At 31.9% G+C, this 26,108-nt stretch overlaps 3 protein-coding genes across 3 annotated transcripts; 1 reads left to right on the forward strand and 2 right to left on the reverse strand.

Moving 5' to 3' along the window:
- Nucleotides 1-4,579: 4,579 nt before the first annotated feature.
- LOC148275061 (eukaryotic translation initiation factor 4E type 2-like) lies at nucleotides 4,580-14,507 on the reverse strand. The gene is made up of 6 exons (XM_088236191.1): nucleotides 14,347-14,507; nucleotides 14,094-14,268; nucleotides 11,924-12,088; nucleotides 9,846-9,968; nucleotides 8,113-8,246; nucleotides 4,580-5,725 (listed from the first exon to the last, which is right to left on the reverse strand). Exons 1-6 carry the CDS (start codon nucleotides 14,355-14,357, stop codon nucleotides 5,398-5,400), a joined length of 936 nt encoding a protein of 311 aa, XP_088092317.1. The 5' UTR covers nucleotides 14,358-14,507; the 3' UTR covers nucleotides 4,580-5,397.
- A 1,290-nt stretch (nucleotides 14,508-15,797) lies between these two features.
- Nucleotides 15,798-18,307, forward strand: EloB (transcription elongation factor elongin B). Its single transcript, XM_088236193.1, has 4 exons — nucleotides 15,798-15,903; nucleotides 16,004-16,097; nucleotides 16,290-16,434; nucleotides 17,562-18,307. Exons 1-4 carry the CDS (start codon nucleotides 15,901-15,903, stop codon nucleotides 17,671-17,673), a joined length of 354 nt encoding a protein of 117 aa, XP_088092319.1. The 5' UTR covers nucleotides 15,798-15,900; the 3' UTR covers nucleotides 17,674-18,307.
- A 434-nt stretch (nucleotides 18,308-18,741) lies between these two features.
- Nucleotides 18,742-25,867, reverse strand: LOC148275063 (esterase AGAP003155). The gene is made up of 4 exons (XM_088236192.1): nucleotides 25,396-25,867; nucleotides 24,841-25,044; nucleotides 21,041-21,181; nucleotides 18,742-18,973 (listed from the first exon to the last, which is right to left on the reverse strand). The coding sequence occupies exons 1-4, from the start codon at nucleotides 25,613-25,615 to the stop codon at nucleotides 18,786-18,788; spliced, it is 753 nt and encodes a 250-aa protein (XP_088092318.1). The 5' UTR covers nucleotides 25,616-25,867; the 3' UTR covers nucleotides 18,742-18,785.
- Between the last annotated feature and the right edge of the window lie 241 nt (nucleotides 25,868-26,108).

Raw genomic sequence — 26,108 nt, forward strand, 5'->3', positions numbered from 1 at the left:
GTTTTAGTGCTGGATGTTATTTTTTATTGAAAAAAAACCAAGTCCTCTTTTATCTTAATGTTTTTTTACAAAATTGATAATTGTATATTGACCAAGTTAGTCTATGTACATCTGGTACAGGAAATATTGACAAAACACTTCTATACTAACACAATACATTGCTAATCCTTTATCTATGTACAGCAAAAGAAACTTAAAATCAAAGTTGTACTAAATAGCAAAACTTCAATCTTGACGATATACTGACATAGAATATCCTTCTTCTCATCCTTAATGCACAGAAAACACTAAATTCAAACATAGTCAGGAATCGAACCTGAGATCTCATGTACGTTAGTTCAACATTTAGCCAATATACCACGAGGTAGACAGTTTTCAATTAAATGCACTAAAAAGATTTGTTTAAAGTTGAATCTCTGTAGGAATAAAAAAAAATTGACTACTATTTTTACATTTACACTAAGGCTACACAAAACAAAATAAATTGCACAAGAAATAGTATAATTTATGGTACCATTTATTGCTCTGTCTAATAGCGACTTAAAATACTGAGATAAAAACACATAAATAATATTCATAGAATATAAAATAGCTGTAGACAATTTTATGAAGCAGTGATAATGGATGGATTGTCATAAAAATAAACACAAACATATTGTGCAACAAATTGCCTGTATATACAGTTAGAGCATTATTTATAAACCTGGTATAAGGTCATAAATTTCATCTGTCATCACTGTCATAACATAACATAAAGGCAAACCTAGGCATAACTTTATACTGGGCTCATAGTGAGGCCTTTTGGCAATAAATAAAAATATTGTTGATGCATACACCGCACTGCAGTAAAAAATAATGGATGAGAATAAAATATTTTCAAATCATGATTTTTTTAGAAAACTATGGAAATTATTTTTCAGGACAAAATACTAAAAATCCAGCCATTTGTTGACTGATATAAAGTTGTAAAGTTGTTATTTAAAATACGCTCGGGCAATGAATCATGTTTAGGTGTTTAAAAAACGAAATTTTAATTGAACCTCATAAAAATATATTTGTATGCGTTCCATACATTTCATAATGTTAATCATTCCAAGAAAATTAAATGCATTAACGTAAGAGGTAAAACAAAAAAAAAACAGTTTTACAATTAGACTTAATGCGTATGGAAGTACAATGTGTCATGATCGTAGAACAACGACGCATGAGATTTTCTTAAACTGAACGTTAGACGGTTTAATTTTATTTTTACGCTTTATGTCACATCTTGATAAGTACAAAAGTATATAATTTGATACTTCGGTTAGCTATGTTTATGAAATTTTTTCAAACCTAGAAAAAAAAGCCTACAATATTAAAGAAAGTCAATGTCAGATTTTTAGCACATCCATCATTTTTCTACGATCCCGACGAATGGGAGATTTGAATTTTTCCTTTTATATAAATCAGCAATTTTTACAGATTATCAAGATAGTCTGTAAAGCAATCTGTTATCAATTGTCTGTAAACGACAATCTATCACAAATTTAAGTAACTTCACCAGAAACTTCTTGAACGATAATTCCAATAAGCAATTTACATTCTACCAGCAGTTTCTTACAAAAATCTTCTACCAACAGAATAAAATATTCATATTAGAGTTCACAAATAAATAAGGTCAAACTAGGTTGTGGTCCTGCGGCTAGTGTCACGGACTCGTGGATCAGAGGTTCGAGATTCGAACACCACTCTATCACAACTCGATTTCCATTTACTAACGGTGAGCTATTTACAACTTGTTAAAAATGGCCATCAAAATCGGAATATCTATATAAATCATAAAAAAGCAAATATTTTGTTTATAAAAAAATAAATATGTAATAATGAAAGCAAAAGCTTTAAAAATACTAAAATTAGCATGATAAAATTAATAAATACTGACATACAAAATGCAGTAAAACATTTTTAATTGTCGATGCGAAATTTGATAACTACATTTTAATTCAATGTTTATTTTAAACAACAGCTTTATGTTTATTTCTAATACGCACACTAAAGTCTGTCCATTTTTACAAGACTATTCAAATAAACAAACCAGCCGCGTAATACCCAACGGAGAATAGCCTATTCCACACATATCATCTTAATCTAAATGGCACGGAAAAATTATAGTGGTATGACATTTATTAGATTTGTTAGTACCTATTTAAATTTGATATTTATATTTTTTGTTTTTTTAAATAAAACTCCACAGTTAATGACTAATAAAACATATCAATAAAAACACCTAGGTTAATATATTATTTTAAAATATATATATATTAGCATTCTTACAATTTACCCAAATATTTCAATTTCGGTGACCATATTCAACGAGTTGTACATAATTCACTTTCAGAAAATGGAAATCAAGTTGGGGTAGAGTGAGGTTTGAACCTCGGACCTCTGATCCGTGAGTTCACAACACTAGCCACGGGACCACAACCCGATTAAAATAATATAGTAAAACTTTACAGAAGAGGTTTTAATGATAATTTTATCAAAATCATTATTTAAATTTAGCGAGTATTCTCAGGTAAAAATCCTGCAAATTAGTCGGTCTCATGGTGTACTGGTTATTGCGTTTGCCAGGCATTAAATAAATAAATAATTGTAAAACAATAGATATCGATTCACCGTATTGTATTTTATCATGCCGTGGTGTAAAATGGGCCAATCGTGCGATATCACGCAGTGGGCTCGCGGTTCGCACGTGCACAGCGGTCCAGTATCCGTGAATGTACGGTAGAATATTATTATTATTTTGTTAAGTATTTTTTATGTCATCCGAATTGAGGAAGTTTAGTGTTTTTTAATGTTTATTTAACTCTCCGTATGCCGAGCACTGCATGTGAAAGAATAATATTGAAGCTTCCATAAAAGCCTCAATTTTTGCCTCAAAACCGTGACGCATAAACTGTTTCTTTAAAATAAACAATACCAGATCTAAAATCCAAAGATTAATTAAGGCAAACATTTTTTTGAGATATTATTTTTCAAATTCGCTTTTTACATTTTAATTGTGACGTCATGTTTCCCCTAGTTGTTCTAAGAAATCTGTGTTTTTTTTTTAATGTTTCATAAAACAAGTGTTTATGAAACATTTTAAAATTACAATTTAATAAGCGAAATACGATGAAGAGATAGTTGGATCTCAATGTCCCGAGAGTAGCAGCTTTCTGCCACAACAGAGCAAACTAGATCAAGACTAAGAGGAACAAGAAGAATTTAGAAATTTTCACCGGTGACTGGATTTCGTCAATGCTAATGTTGTCAGATTTCGAATATCACTAAACTTCCTCATTGGTGGTAAGTCATTTTGTCACTCTTCTTGAAAATGTTACATATTATGTGTCAGATATGTCTGGCATTTTTAAGGGGAATAGTCAGTTTAAAGTAGTCTGTCTTGATTTTATATTAATATTAAAAATATCTCAATTGAATACTTATTAACTGGATTAAAATGTTGGGAGACATGAATCGATATGTAATAATTTAGAAATAACGGTAGTATGTATAATTTCTGTGGCAATGCAATTAGGTATTAAAAAAACAGCACATTTTGTGTGGTACAACAACATTACTTTTGCATTTTCTATGTCAAACAGAAGCCAAAAATTATTTTCTATGTTGAATATGAAGATTTTTTTTGTAATATTAAAGATAATTATTATTGTGATAAAATTTGTAAAAGTGTAATTATTGTCTTAATATTGTTGTAAGATTCTGAAAAAATGTTTGAAGTCATTCAAACATGTTTACTTTAAGTTGGTCAAACAGTATGTGAGAAAACTTGGTAATTGAATAAGGTTCAACTCGGTAATTTAATTACATTGTACATATATAATACACATTTCCTTTAAGACACTGGCAAAAGCATAAAATTTAACATGTTATCACACCAAACGACGTCGATCGATTAGTGTGGTAGCTTCGGCTGATCGACAAATACCGATCGACGATGGATCGACCGTCGATCAATGACGGATCGCACCGATCGGTTGATGTGATTATACCCTATACCAGCCATACTCAACCATTATGCAACGAGCAGATAAATTTGGTCTACCGAGAACTGTCGATCGACGATCAAACAATTGGTGTGGTAACACCCTAAATACAAATTTCTGGATTCAAATAAACATTTGTCATAATCATTTCAATATGCAACAAACTAGGCAAACTCTATTTGAATAACTACATATTATTGCACCGCATATATCCTGTGGCACCACTCCTCAAAATTACACTTAAGAATATATTTGTATAAAATTTCTTTAATGCATCTGCATGTATCGTGGTTAAACTACATATAAGGCAATAAATGTACTCATTCAATGAATGTACATGATACAGTAGATACCTCAAGACATATTTGCATTCTGATACATGTCAACGAAGTTTATGTTAGTAAAAAGGAAGATGATTATAGGGGAGTAGACCCAAACTCGGGATCCTCACTGCTTTCAAGAGATTTAGTCATTGTACTAGGAACTGAGTGAAATAAATAGAAATATAGGTTCCTTGAACAAATAAATAAAAGAAAAAAAAAACAGTAAAAAAGAAAGCAAGGTCGATGTATTATTATTTGATTGATCATTAATACGAGGGTTGGTTGATATGTTCCATCCCTGACCTATTTCAAAGTGGACGAGTAGGAGTTTTTGTACCGACGTAGACCCCCTGAACTTGTATGCACTTCTTCCAGCGAAGCTCCAACATTTGTATAGCTTCCTGGTGGAACATTTGTCCGGCCCCTGCCAATCACTCACCTACACACCGCCACTCTGCTCCACTGCACTGCTCCCTATACTGGCACCTAAAGCGTAAGACCGATCATCTTACCTCCAATCTAACAAAATGATTATGATGATTGAGATACGCTGCGATTGGTGTACCGATGCAGTGCCATAGGCACCATGAACATATTACATTCAACAACAATTCAACATCCATTCAGTAGAATTCCCAAGAGTAGTTAATGAATGAAAATTTAAGATGACAATGAGGTTATGTAATGTGTAGACGAGTGGTCAGCTGAGGTTGGACAAATGTTCTAACAGGAAGCTATAGAAATGTTGGGAGTATTGCTGGAAGAAATGCATTGGAAACTCCGTTGAAAAATAAGTCTCAAAAACTTTTTCTCATCCACTTTGGGACAGATCAGCGATGCAGCATATCAATCAACCCTCGTATATATGAAAGATATTTTTTATTTACAAATATACAAATGGAAAGTACATAACAAAAAATTAAATGCAAATCTGATGTGTTATACTTACACCGTTTTCTTTGGAACGGAAACAGTTTCACGCGATGTATACAGACGGCGGATGTGTTTCGGATAATGATTTATAGATGACAGACATGTAGTTAATCTCAACTAGCTTCATTTGTCTTTTGTGATGTTGAATCCGTGCCAGAACTTATAGAGGACGTAGTTTCCGTGGAGAGGCTGCCATTAATTGATTCCGGGGTGGACGAATTTGTATTTGACGAGTTTACAGCCGTTTCGAGTGTAGAAGAGTTTGTAGATAATGAATTGGAAACTTTATTAGGATTTGCCGAGGCAGCCGAGGCAGCCGAAGAAGCGTTAGAAGAATCAGTATGATAGGAATTCATTCTGTGTGACGAATTATATGAAGGGTAGTAATTTGAACTACCAGCCGACGTTGAATTGGACCCCATAGAATTAAGCTTCAATCCTCTGAAAGAGAAATTACATGTTAGTGCTACTAGCTAGTATTTTATCAAATAAATATAGAGTTGAAATTGTTTAATGATAACCCATGGAGTTTGTAATTTAAAAAACATAAAGTAAAAAAAAAAGAAGTAAAATAAGTGAAAAAATCTTTTTGACATATTACAACAGACATGAAGAACATTTTAGAGAAGGTAATATAGAAGTCTAGGCATCTACGGGGCTTATGATCCGTCATTGGCTGGTTTAAGGGGCCACTTTACACACTGTGTAACATTCACCATTCTGCCCATATTTTAACATCTATATTCCTTCAATTCTTTCGTGTATTGATGTTTGTGAAGTTAATTCGTTGAAACCTTTATTTATGCGGGTGAGATTCATCTAATTGAATTATTTCACCTACATATTAGGCAACACCTGAATTTTTAATATTTTTTTTCAATTTCTGTTCTTCTTCATGGACCAGGTGGATTTATCAACATCTCACCAGGGAGTTGAGTCCAGTCCTTGTCCCAAACTCAAAATACTGTTGATAAATCTTTTTGATGTCGTAATTATCATAATTTTCAAACAATCAAGTCATCATCATTCCCTTTCCGCACCTTATGGTGCATAGGGCACCGCATTGGTACACCAGCTGCAGTGTGTCCTGATCATTTTTGTTACATGAAGATAAGATGGTTAGCCTTAAGCTTCAGGTGCCAGCCCAGGGACTATGAAATATTCTAGAGCAAAAACACTTTTTTAAATCAACTCATGTCAGCCATGTCGGGAATTAAACACGAGACTTCTTGCATGGTAGGCAAAGGCGCTGGCCATTAATCCATAAGGTGGTTGGTTATTATGAGAAAGATGTAACCGACTGAATTTGCTCGTTATAAGCATTACTTGTGCCATAGAAAAGTTTTTTTTTAACACAATAATCACCATTGCATATTGTCACTAAGTAAACAAATAAATATACATATACGTATTTCAAGCAAATAATTTTTTTAAAAAACAAAACTTTTATAGAAAATTATAATAAATGCTTACAAATATACTTTTTGTAAATTTTTTCCTGTTCCTGATGTTTTTTTAATTCAGATAAACAAAAAAAAATCCGAAATGTCGATACTAGAGATGCGCCGAGTACAAGTTTTACCGAGTTACTGAGTTACCGAGTAAGAGTTTTACTCGGTTTGATGTTTGCCAAACCGAGTACTCGGCTGAATAACTCGGTTCAATCAATCAAATGCTTTGTTTGGGGCGCGAAAACAGGTTTAAATATGTCCGCGGGTGCTTCCCGTTGCATACGAGCGGCACTCCACCTCCCGCCTCGTCTCGGTTAATCAGTTAGTTGTTATTTTACAACAAAATAGCAAAAAAGCTGTCACCGAAATGATTGCTATTGACAACCAACCGATTTCCATAGTGGAAGATAATGGGTTTCGCAGATTAATGAACGTCTTAACGTTTTCATTATATTTCCCAAAATATTATTTTACTTTAGTTTAACCGAGTATATTCGCCATTTAATTTGAGTTATTCGGCCGAGTACGAGTAGTAAAAAAAACGCGGAATGCGCTGAGTACCGAGTATTAAACGAGTACTCGGTCCATCTCTAGTTGACACTGTATAATAGAGCATACATTTTTCATGCCACATTCTATTTTAGGAATAATTGCCACTTTTACACAAATTGAGAGACACTTATACCCGTATGCAGAGACAAAACTTAAGGTGAGGAAAGTACATTCTCATTTCAAATGCAGATAATAACCCGTAGGTGAAGACAATAGAATGTACTCCCCTTACCTTAAGGTTTGTCTCTGAATACGGGTATTACTCTTGTTAGTAGACACGTTTGTAATTTAAGGCTTAGTTTTTAACTGATCTTATATAACCCACTCGTAATGATAAACATTAGAAAATCTGAAAAAAACACTGTAAAAACCCCTGTTGTAATAAGTTGCCGAGCCGAAGCTTGGATTTTTTACATGCTATTTCAACCATATGCGTGTGGTACATTTTTAATGATGTTGGTGAAAAAACCGATTAAGAAGAATTTGCTAGAATTACTCGAGTTAATCAGTTTCATAAAAGTAATCCGATCCCGAGGCCCAGCTGCATGGATCCTTTAAGGTAGTCATCAATTTGTATTTTATTTCTTAGGTTCTTATTTCGAAATTTTTTGATCGGCCTTTGCCTCCTGCGACAAACATTTATTTGCCAAGGTTGATTTTAGTGCACCGTTCACCCTGTTCCTGGCATTCCTCCCTCCTTTTAATATTTTTCTCAGAAAACATACTTCCCAGATACACAAATTCCTCTACCTGTTTCTGTAGGGTGTAAGGACACAAGATAATTCTACAAATGGTTTAATAGAACAATATAGTGTCTGTACTCACTTGAGTAATTGGGGCATTTTGTACTCTAAAGAAATTCCGGGCTGTAAATGTAAAACCCTCCGTAAAGTATCTCGAATACGAGAACTTGCCACCTGGTCGGAAGATGTTCGATGCCAAATGGAGATTATGTCTTCCTGCAAAGGTTTTATCATGTTATTAAAAATGTGATTGGATCCATAAAAAGGGCCCTTTCATCTCATCATTCTAGATTCCAACTGATTTTAGACTAAATTAATTTTTATTAGAATGATATGAATTTCAAGTTATGTGTAGAAATTTTTACAATACAAACTATGTACAGGCATTGTATGAAAAACAAAAATGAATCTTTAGGAATAAATAAAAGTGGTAACATGTGCATATTTCAAAACAGGAAAATTGAAAAACTATGTTTTATTTTTCAGCCATTAACCGTATGTTTAAAAATTATAATGTAAAAATAGTAGGCACTTTAAATACCTCTCACTTATGTCAATTAATGTGAGGGCAGTGCGCGGGGTGCCAAGAATGCATTTACGCATTATAACCAATATTCAATCGACAACTGTTGTGGCAAGTTGTTTATTCATCGGTACTACGCTTGAACACTGTTATATAGCAGCAGTCAACCTGTCAAAGTGTGTCTATTATCTAATTAGTAAACGTGACACACTTATAATTTACCAGATATTTTCCTCCATATTCGTTACTATTCTATGTGGATGTCGTCACTCCCACTGCTGGCACTGGTGCTGAGACCCCACGATCAGAATTAGAATTACTTTTGGCTGTTTTGTTTGAATTGACTGAAGTTGAAGTGACTCTTGTTTTTAACATTAACCTTGCTCCACTTCCGCTTCTACCACTATGTACATACATTTAGTAAAATAAACTTAAAGTTTAAAGAACATTGTTTTTCATTTCTACCTTTTTAAAAGATGGAAACAGATTAATTGAATTTCAGTTATTTCTTATGGGAACAACGGTTTCATTATTGATCATATTCTATATTAAAACATTTAAGTTTGTAAGTGAAAATTCTTGATGGAAGTTCATTGTAATTTATTGTATAAATAAAAGACAAGCGATACTTTAATCCACAAATTTGGAATATCCAGTGACCGGTTTCATTGCTTTCGCGACATCTTCGAAACTGGTATCTTTATTAAGGAGTTCAATGTATTTATACTAAACAGAGGTAAGGATAGATAATTCAAAATTTTATGAAAGTAAATTAAATAAAGTTATTTTTATCTTAAATATCATTATCATATTTTTTTTGGGTTAACTAATGAGTTGATATAATTGTAATATATTATTACTAATGACTTTTTACCCTTTGCGTTTCAGAAATCATAATTGACAAAAATCACACTCACGAAGGATGGGGAACTAAAAATAAAATACTTAAACTCATTAGAATAGCATTATATCAACTCATTAGTTAACCCAAAAAACAATTGATAATGATCCTTAAGATGAAAATAACTTTATTTAATTTACTTTCATATAATTTTGAATTATCTATCCTTACCTCTGTTTTGTATAAATACATTGAACTCCTTAATAAAGATACCAGTCTCGAAGATGTCGCAAAGGCAATGAAACCGGTCACTGGATATTCCAAATTTGTGGATTTAAGTATCACTCGTCTTTTATTTATATAATAAAATATTCTATATTCCCCGAAGGTGAATGATGATGACAAATATAGAGGTTTAGATAACACTAAATATAATATTTGTGATCAGTACCTGAAATTTTATACTGATGGAAATACCACATATCTCCGGGCCCACCATGAACTGCTCCCCTAACATGGCCATACATAAATCTTCCCAAGCTCTTGAAGCGAGTCCTTTTCTTAATCTTATCATCTGAATCAGAAAATCAGAAAATCAGTACACAAATCAAAAGATCTCAGTATTACAAACTTTATAATTTGGATAAATAAGTGTCTATTGTAAAATATTATATTTGAGAAACAGTTCCACATCGTATATTATGTGAATTAGGTTGTATTCGCGTAATAAGTGTCACAAAGTCACGAATCAGAGGTCCGAGGTTCGTACCCTGCTCTACCACAACTTGACACCTGTTTTCTAATAGTGAGTTATTTACAACTAGTTGAATATGGCCCAAAACAAATCAATATTTAGGTCATTCATAAGAACGCAAAAATTACACTACATCTACCCTAAATAAAAAGAAAAGATTTACCTGCCACTAAAAGGATATCATGTGCCGGAGCCAAACTATATATCGCTAGCCCAAAGCGACAGTGAGATACACCCGAAATTTCCGATTTTAAGATACACATGCAGATATGTTCATAACTTAAATAAAGCAATGTTTTCAAATAATAAAATATTGAAGTCAGATAGTTAACCTATGTGAAAATATAGTATTCATAATCTATTTTAAATGATTTAATTCCGTCAGACCCTTTGCACACCTCAAAGTCCGATAAGATGTTTCTCAATAGTCCTATTCGAAGTCATAATTTTAATCTTTGTATTGAAAGTGGAACCTATCCAGATGGTCTTAAAACCGCGATTGTAAGACCCATTTATAAAAGAGGATCACACTCGGACTACGGAAATTACCATCCCATTTCTCTACTCCCAAGCATAAACAAAATCTTTGAAAAATATCTTGTTAAATATATAAATGTATTTTTATCAAGAAATAATATTTTATGTATAAATCAATATGGGTCCCAGGAGAAAAAAAGTGCTACGCAACTACTATCCAGATTTTCAAATCATTTAATTATGTTTTGTTACTAATGATAGACTTTTCAAAAACTTTCGGCACACTGAGCCATGGAAGGGTTTAACTAAGGATTTCCTAGTTGTTCCCCGAATTAGAAATTACTTCAAAGAACGAACATTAAATTGCGTTATTCCAGAAATGTTCAATAACCTCCCGAAAGCCATTATTCAATAGTATGGAAGATCTTTAAATGCAAAAAAAAACTCATAAATTATCTCTTTAGTACTTTATAGTAAATGTTAATTATTATTAAATGTATTATAATATTGAATATACACAAAACCAATAACAGATTTCCACATACTATTCAAACATCTAAAAACAAAGAAATACATATGATACATAATACTACAGCTGTAAAAGAGAAGGGATAAGAACAGGGAGGCATAGAAATATAAGAGGATAAGGATAAAGAAGCGGAGTATGGATATCTTCGCGAATAGCATAGTAGAATAGAAAGGCGGAGAATAGGAGCCCATTCAGCCTCCTTTAGGAATTTTTATGAAAGAAATGGGATTCGCGAAGATATACGGTGACAGAGCGGTACGAATTATTTATTTTTAAGAGACACGGGAATAAATTCGCGGTCAGGCGACAGTACACATTACAAGAATATTTATTTGTAGACTTTGATACAATAATAATCAAAGTAGGTAAAAAAATTATAGAAAAAGGCTTTATTGTTACAATAAACTTTTTATTAAATGATTATTTTATTTCATTTACACATATTTTGGGGAAATTTTAAAATTTCATATGCGGTCAAAAGAGGTTTAAACTACATGTTTCAATAAATTGATTTCGGTTAACGAATAATTTTTCAAAAAGCCCAAAAGGACATATTTCCATTTGCAAAAACTGAACAAACGTTTATGGAATTTTAACTCATTCGGAACATTTTTTTATTTTTACTGTGCCTTTTTATAGAGGATATAATTAGTGATATTACCATGAGATGCCATCTTTAAACTTGGCGTCAAATGTTAAGTTACAGATGAATTATTAATTACATGACATTAGTCACGGGAGTAGGAGTACAGATGTAACTAATACTCACCCATATTCCTCCATTAATATTGGCCTCGTCTTCCCACATGGGCCGTATACCGTACTTGAACAGGTTGAAGGATGTGTCGGGGGGCAGCTCGCTGGGGCGGACCAGGTGGCTGTACAGAGCCCACCACTGCTCCACACTGGCGAACTGCCCCACCAACTTGAGAGCCTGTAACAAAACATAAATCAAATTATTGAATTGATAAGATTTATTTCCAAGTTTGGGCTACACTGCTACATAAACACGTTAAAATATATTTTTTTTCACGGTAATTATTATTAAATCAGCTGATATATCATAGGTGTTTATCGATGTCGAATAAGTCTTTAAGCAACTTCACCGATCACAATGAAAGTGGTTAGTGTTGTGGACTCACGGATTAGAGGTCCGAAGTTCGAACCCCACTCTACCCCAACTTGATTTCTATTTCTAATATTGAGTTATTTACAAATGCCAGCATGGCCAGCAAAATTGAAATATTTGGGTAAATTATAAGAACACTAATTCTTTCTTTTTTTAAAATAATAAATTCACTGAGGCATTTTTATTAACATCAAGTCATTAATTATGGAGTTTAATAAAAAACAAAACTAAAAATACAAATATTATCAAGTTTAAATAGGTACTAACGAATCTAATAAATGTCAATCCACTATAATTTTACCGTGCCGTTTAGAATAAGATGATATGTGTGAAATAAGCTATTCTCCGTCGGATATCACGTGGCTGGTTAGTTTATTTGGAAATTCTCGTAATAATGAACAGACTTTAGTTGAAAATACCTCGAAGTATTTGATTACATTAAAAAAATATATATTATATATAATGATTCCTGAAATGTAACTGAACCAAAACAAAAGTCTAAATATAAAATTTTGTGCATTGGTTCCAAAAGGCAAATCTTTATATTAACTATAAATACGACACCATTTATTAAATCTATTTTCATACCAGTCTTAACTATTTACTTACATTAAGGAATCTACTAACTATGATGAATAACAGAAATATTTATTAGTGACTGAGAGAAACAAGATTTTCAGTAGACACCAAAACCGAATTTTGGCTTCTGTTCTAGTTTTGGCCAAAACCGAAACATATTAAAATAAGCTGAGTAAAAACGCACAAAATTAGTCATTTTTATTGTTAAACCTTACGAGTTCATTAAGATAACTGATAAACAAAATACACAATTAAATCAATTAAACGGGCTAATTTGTTAATTTTTAGGGCTTTTTGGTTTGTTGATATCTTATGCATAAAACTTATATGTAACAGTTCGTTAATGTACGCTGTAGAAACTTTAACTTATTAACTAAAATGGAATTACAAAAACATCAATGCGAAAAATCTTAGAACTACTAACTATAGTCGGCAAATAACAAAATCAGTCTAGTTTTATTTTAGTATGTTCGACAATGCCAATAAAATAACTAATTATTTGAATTGAGAAAAATTCAATATCTGTAATGTGATAATTTTCCATCCGAGAACAGCCAAAGGTAATTTGACACATCCCAACCGCAGGTTTTGGCTGGGCTGAAGTTTTTGCTGAAACCGCGGCCGAAACTCGTTTTATCGGCCGAAATTGAAACTTCAGCTAGTCACTAATATTTGTATTTTAATTGTTATAATACCAGAGAAAAAAATAAGTTCCTATCTAAAATAATTACTGTTTTCCATAACACAAATTAAATATTTTTATATTTTGCCTATTTAAATATATTAACTATATAAACCGAGCCCATGCAATGTGTTTACAGTATATTTAAAATCAAAACAAGTCATGTTTTACACTGCATATTATAATTATTTATATTAATATGAATTGAAAAATAATGACATACTAAATTGACCCACAAAATGGCCTTAAACTATTATGAATTAAGAGAAAAGTATTTTGCAATCATATCTAAAGGAAATAAGTCAAGATATGTTATAAATGAGACATGTGACGATGCAAAATGATGATTTAATTTTTTTTTAAATTGTAAACATTAAAGTGAAGCTTTAATCCACAGTAAGTAGTAACTTTAAAATTGTTAAAAATCATTTAGTTTTTTAACTGGTGTACAGTGGTAGCTGACTAGATAAAATACAATACTGAAATAGTGAATTGTATAGGAAGCTAATATTTTGTGATGCTGCAACCACAATGGAAAAATAATGTTACCTGTTCGTAATGCTGGGTAATGTTTCGCAATCTATTTCCGGGTCTTCTGAACCAGAGCCAGTAAGGATACTGAAGCCTGTGCTCATTTGGAGGCACGGGAATTGGAGACGACCGATCAGGGGAAGGTTCGCGATGTTCTTCATTGTCACTATTATCCGATCCATCCCCCTTGGTGCTAAGCAGAAAAGTGAGGTTAAAAAGAAAGATCGCGACCATCTTGAGTAAGACTTGGAATAATTATAATTACTCGTACTTGTCAGACATAATGTCCCTTGGGCGACACGTGATTGCTTCTTTTGTGCAACGATCTAAAATAAAAAATATATATCACAGAATTCGCGCACGATTTCAAGCAGATGCAACACTTTTTTAGACACCTATCACCGATGTTAACTCTTTAAAAATATATATATTACCATTTCGAATTTGTGGGACCCAATATTTTTTGTCAGTACTTACTCAAATATAATAATATTTTTTTATGGCTGACATAATGTGAACAATATAATACGTAAAAATTCTGTAATATGTTATTTATAAGTACTTAAATTGATTCCTCATTTCTTATTAACAAATTATTGTATATTTTTTCATAATGAGTAATTAAGAACGAATGATCATCATTTTTTTTTGTTTAAGACATTGTTTTCTTCATATTCAGTATTTATATATATTTTTTAAAGCTTTCCTGTTATTTTTATATTTTCCTTTGAACACTTATTTGGTACGTATTAAGATTTTACTCAATCAATTTTCTAGGTAAAGTTTATCCTTCTACTCTGTATAATAATAAAATTTATAATGAAATGTATTCTCGATACGGGACACCTCAGCGAGGATGTATTTATTTTTGATGTTTTATGTTTTGTACATGTATTAGTATAACAATACTTAAATAAAAACATTGTTTGTTTGTACGGCAACTTTTGCTACTTTCAAAGTTCTTCTTTCAACTTTATATTGCCACTTTTATTTCAACATTTCTCAATTCACATATTCGATGGATAAATCTTTATTTGTTCAACTGAAATAAATATGATAATAATTAGGGTCGCCTAAGAAGGTTTGGCTATGTGAAACTAAATGATGGTAAAACATATAATATAGCGAGTATAAATGGTAATGTAGGACGTGGACGATAACAACGTGACATAATAATCAGACAAACCAAAATCTTAAGTCAGGTCATGTCAAAAGCAGACACAATTGAAGTCATGCATAAGGTGTATGAATGTAAAAGAAGATGAAAATGTATGTCAGGATAGACTTACGGATTTCCATCCTTTCTGCCTATCCCTACGGAGAAATAGGGTAAAATGGCGTGATGGTAGTATTAAAAAAGTAAATAGTACAAACAGAGGATCGAAAGCGTTCGATTATTTAGTCAGTTTAGTTCTAAGAAATTAATTAGACTTCATATAAATTTCAAATTGTGTTTTTTGGTTTTTATGAGTGCCAACTTACTTAGAACTTTTTTATATATTTCAAAAATTAATAATTTGTGCTTTAAAAAGCAGATTTTTATTTGTTTTTATAAAATAATTCTTATTGCGTAAAATAGTTTTGAAACAGTAAAAAATGAGGTTCTAATTATTTTTATATTATTAGGAACTTGTAAGTACCTACATATGTACAGATGCATTTATCCATAGACAAAAATAATTCACAACGCGTTCATTCACTTTTACTCTTATTTTTAACTTTAGTCTATGGTTAACTTGACGGACGTGAAGGCTGACTTTGCGTTTGCCGATTATTTAAAGATATTTTATTCCGTAACCCGTTAAGTGTCCAAATTCAATTAAAAATGGTAAGCTAATAACGTTAGTTACTACGTTTATTTTGGTTTCAGACTATTTTATTATCCTGAACTTTTTTAACATAATGTTTTCATGTTGTATTTTTTTTAGGATGTATTCCTCATGATCAGAAGGAAAAAGAGGACCATCTTCACCGATGCCAAAGATACCACAACAGTGCTGGAGCTAAAAAAAATGATCGAAGGTATTTCAATAACTTCTTACGTTTATACTTTTACAAGCAGTTTTTTCCTGGCTGCATAAAAATTGCATATTAAATTTACTCTTGAGTCAATCTCCTGATCACTCGAAGCTTGGGCCACTTGATGAACTTATTAAAATTATGTTTCGCGAATTTATTGTGCATTCATTGAATTAATCTTTTTTTATTTTAAAGGGATCCTGAAAGTGCCGCCTGTAAATCAAATGTTATTTAATAAGGATAATCAGATGATGGAAGAGGATAAAGCACTGCAAGATTATGGCCTTACGTCTTCTACAGCCAAAGCCCAAAGTCCTGCTCCCATTGGTCTAGCCCTCAGGTAAATAAGGAGCTTATTCTCAATGAATTGTGTCTACTCTTCTAATATGACTTATTTTTCATTCAAAGTGTTGAAATCTGAAGAAAAAATGCTAGATACTTAAATCGGTTATGTGTACATTTTTTTTGGACTCAATGAATTTTCTGATATAATTACTGGAATCACTAAAACTACTTTAGTGCATTCCGTACTGAGAAAAATCAGATTCCAACTGTAAAAACAAGTATTCCTTTTTTTATCAAAGAGCTCTTCAGTTTTAGTATTTTCTAGTGTTGATTTAAAATTCTTAGATACATCAACCCTGATGATGTACACTGTTGTGCAATCTGAAACGTCGAGAAAGGCTATTAATGACACACTGCATAATAACCCAGAAAAACTTATTGTACAGAGTTGATTTGTTACTCAAACCAGTATTATTCATTCCACAAATAAAGCCGAAAATGCTTTGAATGTTTAATAAGGATGAAATAAACAAACACATACAAGGAAATTACTAAGAAAGTTAGTAATTATTGGCCTAGTGAAAGTACTTCGATTCTGAATTCAACATATTCTTATTTTACAATAATTTATAATTTTCTTTGCCCCTTTATTGACTTTTGCGCAGTATAATGTTATATCATCAATATTTAAAGCGTCAATTTTGCAGTTGAACATATCAATAAATTAGGCAATAATTTTTTTGAAAATGTAAGTTATTGCCTAATTACAATGGAAATTCTATCAAGAATTGCCAATAAATAGTATAAATCTAATTTCAATAAATGTTGAAAAATATTTTTATAAACCACTTACCGAATTTTCCGTGAAAATCAAACCTACATAACAAACATAATTCAAATTATAACTACACTATACTATGAAGAAAGGACGGGCTAAAGAGGGAAGGAAAGAGGGAGGAGAGAGAAAAAACGAAAATATTCAGGAAGTGACATTTCATGATATTTATACAATATTGATTTCACTTAAAAATAAATTTCGTGACACTAATTAAAGGAGGGAAAGTGTAGAGAACGAATGTGGGTGTGGGAAGGGGGTTGATTTTCATATTTAGAATAAATAATTTGCTTTTTAGGTATCCACTTCGGTTAGCCAAGCTAAAGATCGTAAAATTGTAATTTCAGAAAAGACACTGGCGAATTTGAAATCTTGGAACTGACGCCATTTTCATCTCCACCAGATCTGCCCGACGTAATGAAATCCCAAGAGAGCAACGGACAAGAGCAAGTTAACTAGAGCACGTAAAGCCGTGGCACACGAGCATAGACATGTTCTCGGCATGCCGGAAGATGCCGAATCGCTTTCCTCTATCGGCGCATATTTGTGGAAGTTTTATTTTTGTGTTATCATCTAACCCCTGCTACGTTTGATCAAGCATTAACTTACACTAAAAATTAAGGTCGCAAAACTTAGTAGGAGGTGTATATATTTTGTATAAAAATAAAGACTTAATATTTTATTTTACTTATGAGTACATAATGTTATCGTATGTGTTGGGCCAATGAAGTCATAATAAGTTATTTTTTAAATCTTTTTTTTAGTAAACCAACTTTTCAATTTTAACCACTGGCAGAAAATATTTTTGGAACTTCGGCATTTAGTGAAACAGGGCTATATAATATGATTATCAAAGTTAGACTTTCAATTATGATAAGCACTGAATGTGTTGCGGTCAATGTAAGACCAGTGCATTTTCTTGATCTTTAATGACTGTGGGATAAAGTAATATGTAATACCCACCCACATCACATTTATTTTGAAAGGCCTTTTCATATTTAATGATGCGTAAGAAGGTACAGTAAACAATAAGTACATTTTATGATATACAAATAAACATATGTGTTTTATCTAATAAACCATAAAATAAAAATATATTGTTTTATTTCTATATTGTAGAAGTAAAAGAAGAGTGATACTTTAGAATAAGCAGTGACTGGATTTATCGCTTTTGTGACTGGGTTATTCAAAGTTTGTGGAATTTAAGTATCTCTAGTATTTTATTTTTATAATATGTATATTTCAATAAACTTCCACCAGGAATTTTCACTTACAAATAAAAAATTTTTACTCAACAATATTTTTAGTAGTATGCCCAAATGTTTTGTGTTTAATAATCTTGGAAAATGTTTATATAGATGTTCAGAGATGTGAATTCAGACAGAATGTTGCAATGTGTAGTGATCACTTTAACCGGCCAATGACAGGTCATGAGCGCTCGGACTTCTGTTTCCTTAAAAAAAGGCTCTTTTTTTCTTAATATTTATAAATCATAAAAAAAAAAAAATTCTAGCAGTAAAACTAAAATTTTCATGGAAAACTTTGTTTAATTATCCTATTAAAAACATTTATCAATGGTTTGAAGAAGGCCTATTTTCATCCTCTTGATCATTTGGTAGATCTAAAAATTCATCAGCCATGTCTCCAAAGAAGTCCTTGTAGCTACTTTTCAAGGAGCCAGAACAAGCGAGGTAATGCCCTCCTCCGTGCTCGACAACCAGAGGTTTAATAAATATATTTACTAGAGCTTCGCTCATTTCTGAAAAAAATACAAGAATTTGTGTTTAAGAGCACTGTCATTTCAATAGATATAAAGTTAGACCATATACAGAAGTCTCGTTACAGCAATGATGCGTTTTATTTTAAGTTAATCAAATGGGGGCATGCGTTCTGTAGCTGCAAGACAAATTGGGATATTAATTGTACAGCACGCTTGAGGGGATTTTTACAAAAATGATAATAATTAACAATAATAATAGTCAAGTTCATAATGTTCAGTTTCAGATGTCAGATTATCAAATAAAAAACAAAACAAACCATCAAGCTGTTTGTTTGAGGTAGGCAGAGAGAATAGAATACTTCACCACTCTATCATTACATGCAAACTTTGCTTCCTTGCTGATTATTCTGACTTGACATGTCCATTTTCAAGTATTTATTGAATTTGCCCGTGGCACCTCTTTTTGTATCAACATTCGCATTACATTTATTTTATTTAACACTTAGCATACATATACATATAAGGGCGGGCATATTGCCTTAAGGGTTCTCAATTTCTTCGTACCTACCCAAACCATTCAGTTTGAAAAATAAGAAGTATATGAACATATTCTAGGTATGAGTACAGAATCTTGTAATTTTATACAAAATTTGAAAGAAAAATAAACTAAAAATCTACACTATAATATGAAGAGAGGAGGGAGGTGGGATGGAAAGAAGAAGAAGAAAGGAAAAACTAAAATATTTAGTGACATTTCAATCTTGATTTAAATGTAAGTAAAGAGGGGCGGGACGGGGCATTCTGACAGAAGGGGGTAGATTATTCCACAATCGAGCAGCTACTACTGTAAAAGAGGAGGCAAAAAAATAGAGCAGTGAATGGATATTAAAGAGGTTCTCTCGTTACTAGAACGAAGAGATAGTCCATGTTGTTGGAAGAGCTCTCTCGGCAAAGTGGGGCTATTAAAAATATTGTGAAGAAGTGATGTAATGTGAATGTTTCTTCTATGCCTGAATGAGCCATTGAAGTTGCTGGCGGTATTCGGTTATGTGGTCAAATTTGCAAAGATTAAAGATATAACGTATATAGACATTCTGCAATCATTCCAACTTATCAGGCAGTTCAAAATTAGCATCTGGGTAACATACACCTACAAAATCAAGGAGTAGGAGAAGTAAGCTCTGGACTAATGTTTGCTTAACATTGATTGGAAAGAAATTTTGCAAATTAAAAAAAAAATTACAACTAACTTTGTTAGTTACAGAACAAAACAAGATTTTCATCGGAAACCGAATTTTGGCCTCTGTGCTAGTTTCGTCCGAAATCAAAACTTATTTAAATAAGCTAAAAGTCACTTCAAAATTAGGTTTTTCATTGTTAAACCTTATGAGTTCATTAAAATAAGTATGAAATAAAATACACAATGAAATAAAAGGCATAAATTGGTTTATTTTGAGCATTTTTTGGTTCATTGTCATGTTACACATATAACTTATATGTAACAGTTCTTCAAGACCGGCTTTTCTCACCGGCCAACAGCCGAAACAATGTACAGGTCACGTAGCTGAGTCACGAGCCATAAGATGCACCCGATTACAGCCGAACACTGAAACTTCGTTCGGTCACCTAACTTCATTTACCAGATCATGCTTATGTTTTTATACTTTTACATTGTTTGTATTCTTTTTTTATACAGAATAATGTACTGGGGCGTCCCGTGTCGAGGGAAACATTTTACAAAATGTGAAACATGCCTAAGATTAGCTATTTAACAAGGTTAACATAAAAATAACAATAAAAAAAAACGTAATTAATCCAATTGACCTAATTATCATTAACATAACAAACAATAAAAAACTAAAATAATCATAAAAAACATAACATTATATATCTTTTTTATATTCTTTCGCTGTCCATTTGTAGCTACTGTGGTAAAAATTTACCAAAACAAAAATATCAACAAGTTCATTTATTTTTTACAAGAATTAAATTTTATTAGAAATGCCAGGTAAAAAAATTACATATTTCAACTTTTTCAGAATGGATTTTTTTTTTAATGTGTATTTATTTATCTTTAACATGACTCATCATTATGTCGTGACTCACCTTTAGGAATGACCTTGTCAGTTTCACCAAAAATGTGCATGGTTGGTAATGTAATGTCTGCATCATAGAAGGATTTGTGTACCAAACTCCCAGAACAGAAGCCAGATGCAAGGATTGCAAAATTGAATGTGTAGGGCAGAACTGAAATTGAAACAAGCAAGAATTTAAGATGTCAAACCTAAATATTGCTTTTCTAAAGTTTATCTAGAAAATCTAAAATGTTTTTTATTCAGATTGTTACGATATGAAAATAATATATAATATACAGTCTATAATTGGTTACATCACTGGCATCATTGGATTTGTGTATTGGCGTTATGTGACTAAGCTTCCAAACATCACTGCTAGATACTGGGCGCATTGTTTAAGAAATGAAGGAGGAATTTTGTCTGGTCCTGCTCCTTTATTGTTATCAAGAAGATGGATACCCTTTGAAACCTCACTTAAGGAAATATGGGAAGATGTTAAGTTAGCAACATTTTCAAAAACAACGTGGGGAACAGTGACATTGTCATTATGATCGTCATAGATGCTGGAAAAGAAATCAGAAAAAATGTTTGCTATGTCAGGACCGTTATCAGCTAATTTATGAGCAAGGTGCATTGACCTTAGGTAGCCACAGTTTTTTCTTTATATACTCACGTGTTTCCAAAATACTTTGGGATTTTGCTGAAGGGAAGCCTTAACACCTGAGATATAATGTAACTCTCTTCGGATAAGAGTTTACATTGCTTTCTTAAGTTCGAGAAAACAATGAAGTCTTCATGAGAGCCACATGTCTTTTATTCATGGTGGGCTTTCTTTTTTTCCCACACCAGTTTTTTAAAATGGTGGTTGAACCATGTAGGATACGAGTTTGCCTTGATTATTTTTTTCGGAATAAAATTCTTCAATTGTATTGTATAATTAAATAGAATAACTGACTCATTAATATTTGTGCTTCTATTAAATATAGACCAGTTGATTTTAGATAAAGATGCAAGTATACTGTTATAGTTAGTGATTTTATAGTCAAGACAAACTGTTTCCGGGTTATTTAAAGTGGCATCAAATCCAAGAGGAATTTCAATCTGAAGAGGGGGGTAATGGAGGTCGACAGGTACTAACAAGTCGTTAGATTTTAGAATTTTAATAAAAGACATATTAGGAATTACAAGATCTATGATTTTATTGGTGAGGTTCGTAATTTGATTAGATTGTTTAAGATTTAGAAAGTTAAGTATTTGGGCTTTGGGAGTGGAGGAGATTGGAAAATGGGTTGGGTTAGACCAATCAATGTAAGGGAGATTGTAATCTCCAAAAAAAAAAGTTGCATTGGGAAACTTAAGTTTGAAGTCTTCCATTTCCTCACAGTGCTCCATGTAGACGTTAATATGAGCTCGTGGGGGAATGTAAACACATAAATATAAATGTCATTGAGTTGATCTTCGCCATTATGGCCACCTGTTCCACAGTCTTGTTTTTTAAAGATAGCGGCTGCGAGTTCAACTTGTTTTTAATCGCTATGAGAACACCTCGTGATCTGTTCGTACTTGACATCGATCCTCAAGTCGAAATATGAAATTTTGGCTTTTGGCCTTTCTACATCCAAGCCACGGAAATATGGATAAAATATTTTATTATACACCCAGCGGGCATTTACAAGGACGATCTACATTACATGATAGAAAAAAATAGACAAAATATTAAACAGTAAAAGTACAGGAATTAAGACAGAATCATTGATATAACATTAAGGAAGAGAGAGAAAAAAATTGGAGTAGGTGTGAAAGGAAGAGGGAGAGAGATGGTTCTAGTTCCCATAATAAAGAATTTATCAAAAAAACTAAACGATAGGGACATTCCAATGGTAAATATTTATATTGTGTAAAAAAATCACCGCTCTAGTGTCATAATCCAGAGAAAATACGAGAATACGTTTGTATGAAGAAAAGTTAGACCGTGTTTCCTCTTGAGAATTCTAGGCATGGCGGTGAAAACCATAATTAGTTCTATGGTTTTCAGTAAGAAAAGGTACATTTTGTCTTTGGTTTCTTGTTAGGATATTTAATTTTACAGAACTTAGTATTTCAGGCGTATCAAACAATGAATTGAAGATTTTTAATAGGACTAACATTGGATTTATGTACACATATGATCTTGAAGAGAAGATATTTTAAAGATAGTTTCTAGCTCATGGATAAGCCTAACATCCAGCCTATTTTTTTTAAAATCGATTTTGAACTGATTTAAAATTTATTATTTATTAATATGGAAACCAGATAACATAAGAATACTCTAGGTGTGGGCAAACTAGGGAACAGAAGAGAGTTTTAAGGGTATTATTATTTTTTAAGTCGTTGTGCTTCTGTTAATAAACCCAAGAAGTTTCAAGGATTTATTGACAACGAAATTAGTGTCCAGTATATGAAACACCTAGATCTCGTATATTAGACACAGAAGACAATATGTTGCCATTCAATGAGTAATCATATATGTTTGGATTTTCAAATTTTGAATAGAGTAATTTATTTGAATAATTTAAGAATAAGATGCACAATTTACTTTTTTAAAGATTTTTTAATAACTGGGTGTTATTTTTCATATTAAAAAAATGTAAAGGTATTTTTATTTTGTTGAAATCCATACTAATAGTATAAATGCAAAAGTGAGTTTGTTTGTTTGTTTCACGTCTCAATGCAGTAACTAATTGACATAAGTTTTTACAAAGGGATAGCCGGAGAGGTGAGAAGTAAAATACGATACTTATTTTTCATCCCGAATAAAAAAAAAATGCAATGAAAATAATATATCAACAATGAGCAACACATAGAATTAAGAATAGTCCAGAAACCGCATACGCGCATCAAACAGAAGGCGACTAACTACTCTCAAAAGAGTAGTTTTACATTTTGACCCATTAGTTTCTTTGTAGACATCGCTCAGTACGCAACTCCCGATTAAAATTTAACTATGCCGTGTTGTGTCGTTTTAAAGTGTAGAAATACTCCTGGGATCTTTATTATGTTATGTATATCAGTTTTATGTAAAATAAAATTTGTTTTATATTTTAAGTTCTAAGTTCATTCATTCAATTAATCTTATTAAATGACCCTTTACTTATCTACTCTGTTGTGTCAGTCAATGTTTCCGCGTGCACAATCAAATTTTAGAGAAATTAACAAATTGTTTTTTTTTTTTACCTTACATTTGTGTTATGATTATATTTTTTCTCATCTGGCAACATTACGCGGCGACTTTGCGAATGCGCGCGGCGAAAGTGGGGCAAAGTGGGGGGATTTTTGGTCACAGTCCGATGTGTTCAAATATGATTCTACGCTCCTTCTGGACTATTCTTAATTCTATGGAGCAACATTATTTGAGAATGAGTAGGCGGTAAGGTGAGATGTCAGAAAGAATTAATTTGAAATTAATTCTTTAAATTTCTATAATTGACTTGTTTTATCTGTGGTTAGTTTGGTTTGCTCTTCGCTTCAGTTATGTAGTAAGATTTTTGATTTGTGAACAGAATAACGATGCTACGTCACCATAGACTAACGGATAGTCTTATATCTTTCATAGCAATAGTAGGAAGACCAAGCTACTTTCAATCTCAATAAAATGATACATTCTTATTGATATATGAAAACTCTTATTCATAAACGACGCAACTAATTCATTACCTGAATAATTTGTCCCCAATACCACGTGAGCGAAGCTGCTGCGGGTAAAAGCTAGTCAAATATATTTCACATTATTTGCGGACACCATTTATTTTGTTAGGGAGCGAATAAGCGGTGTATTTATGAAATTCCACTTACGGCCCTTTTGTTGCATGGCAGCCAGAATACCAACTAAACACGCTCCTTGTGAGAATCCTAAGATTCCGTGGAAAGGTCCGTGCTCTTTAAATACTTTTTCAGTTAGTTCCAGAGTGTCTGTAAAGCCGATGGCAGGTCCACCAACCCGTTTACCACTGAATGTGTGATCTTCTGCATTAAACCACCACCCTCTTTGGTCTTCCTCTTAAATAAAAAAAAAACACAATAAAGAGTTATTGAGGTCTATCAAATAAAAAACAAAACTGTTTAAAATTTGGGAAAAATGAAAAAAGTAAAGTAAAAATAACGAGTAAATTATCAAGACTTATTGCAAGTTGTGATAGGAAGTTTAAAAAATATTATTTACTATGCTATAGAAAAATATGACGAAGTTTATTTAATACAGCAATAAGTATTACAAGATTATCCTTTTAACGATTACTATTTTTGAAAAAAAGGTGTATGGTACAATAATACAACGTAAACTTTGTTATTTACAGGAAAATCAAAACGAAGAGCTTAATATTTCGCTTATTCAAAACGAGGAAAACTTACCACTTTCTTCACCATTTTCTGGTTTAACAATATGAGGTCCTGTCAAAAAAGTAATATCGACATATTTTGCAACAGCTTTTCGGAAAGATCCTATTTTTCCTTTGAAAGAATTTCCATTTTGTCTGTATCCATGAAATGCGAGTACTTTAAGTTTGGGCATTTTATTAATGATTTTATTATTACTACTTCCTTCGCAAGTATTTTCTTTTGTTGAATCCATTTTAGTAGTATGTTTTATTTATCACAGCATAAAATTATGCATCACAAATCCAATTATTGGTGAATTAGTACAGAAGTTATAATTGATTTTGAATTTTGAGCACTTACTGGATTACAAATTAATGTCAAGTTAAAATAAATAAAGCCAAAAAGCATCTAAGCGGATCTGTCAAATTATATTGTATTTTCTAGTTTACGTACATATTTATTCCATAACTACTAACCATAAACAACTAACTAGCCAGAGATTATACACCATACACCCCTAACCACAGAGAAATAAAAATAACGATTTATTCGGGTGTCCAAAACCATTGGTAGTTGATACAAATTCGGGGGAACATAATATTATGAAAATAATGAAAAATAAAACAAATACACAAAATTGTCGAAGAGTAATAATAGATTTTTCCGAAACGTCATTATTCACGTATTATAATGTATGTTACGGTAAATTATTCTGTTAAATCCCAAAAGAAACACTCCAATACTAC

Source organism: Micrasema longulum, unplaced genomic scaffold (assembly GCF_059751315.1).
Source record: "Micrasema longulum isolate JH-2025_06_02 unplaced genomic scaffold, ASM5975131v1 h1tg001520l, whole genome shotgun sequence".
NCBI lineage: Eukaryota > Metazoa > Arthropoda > Insecta > Trichoptera > Brachycentridae > Micrasema > Micrasema longulum.

Coding starts and splice junctions, on each gene's coding strand:
- LOC148275061 (XM_088236191.1), bottom strand. Junction 12,089..14,093: donor TTACCCAGCATTACGAACAG/GTAACATTATTT, acceptor GTTTTGTTACAG/GCTCTCAAGTTGGTGGGGCA. Junction 9,969..11,923: donor ATATTAATGGAGGAATATGG/GTGAGTATTAGT, acceptor TTTCTGATTCAG/ATGATAAGATTAAGAAAAGG.
- EloB (XM_088236193.1), top strand. Junction 16,098..16,289: donor GCTAAAAAAAATGATCGAAG/GTATTTCAATAA, acceptor TTTATTTTAAAG/GGATCCTGAAAGTGCCGCCT. Junction 16,435..17,561: donor CCCATTGGTCTAGCCCTCAG/GTAAATAAGGAG, acceptor TTGTAATTTCAG/AAAAGACACTGGCGAATTTG.
- LOC148275063 (XM_088236192.1), bottom strand. CDS start 25,615: ATGGATTCAACAAAAGAAAATACTTGCGAAGGAAGTAGTAATAATAAA. Junction 25,045..25,395: donor AGAAAATGGTGAAGAAAGTG/GTAAGTTTTCCT, acceptor TTTTTATTTAAG/AGGAAGACCAAAGAGGGTGG. Junction 18,974..21,040: donor TGACAAGGTCATTCCTAAAG/GTGAGTCACGAC, acceptor TATTTTTTTCAG/AAATGAGCGAAGCTCTAGTA.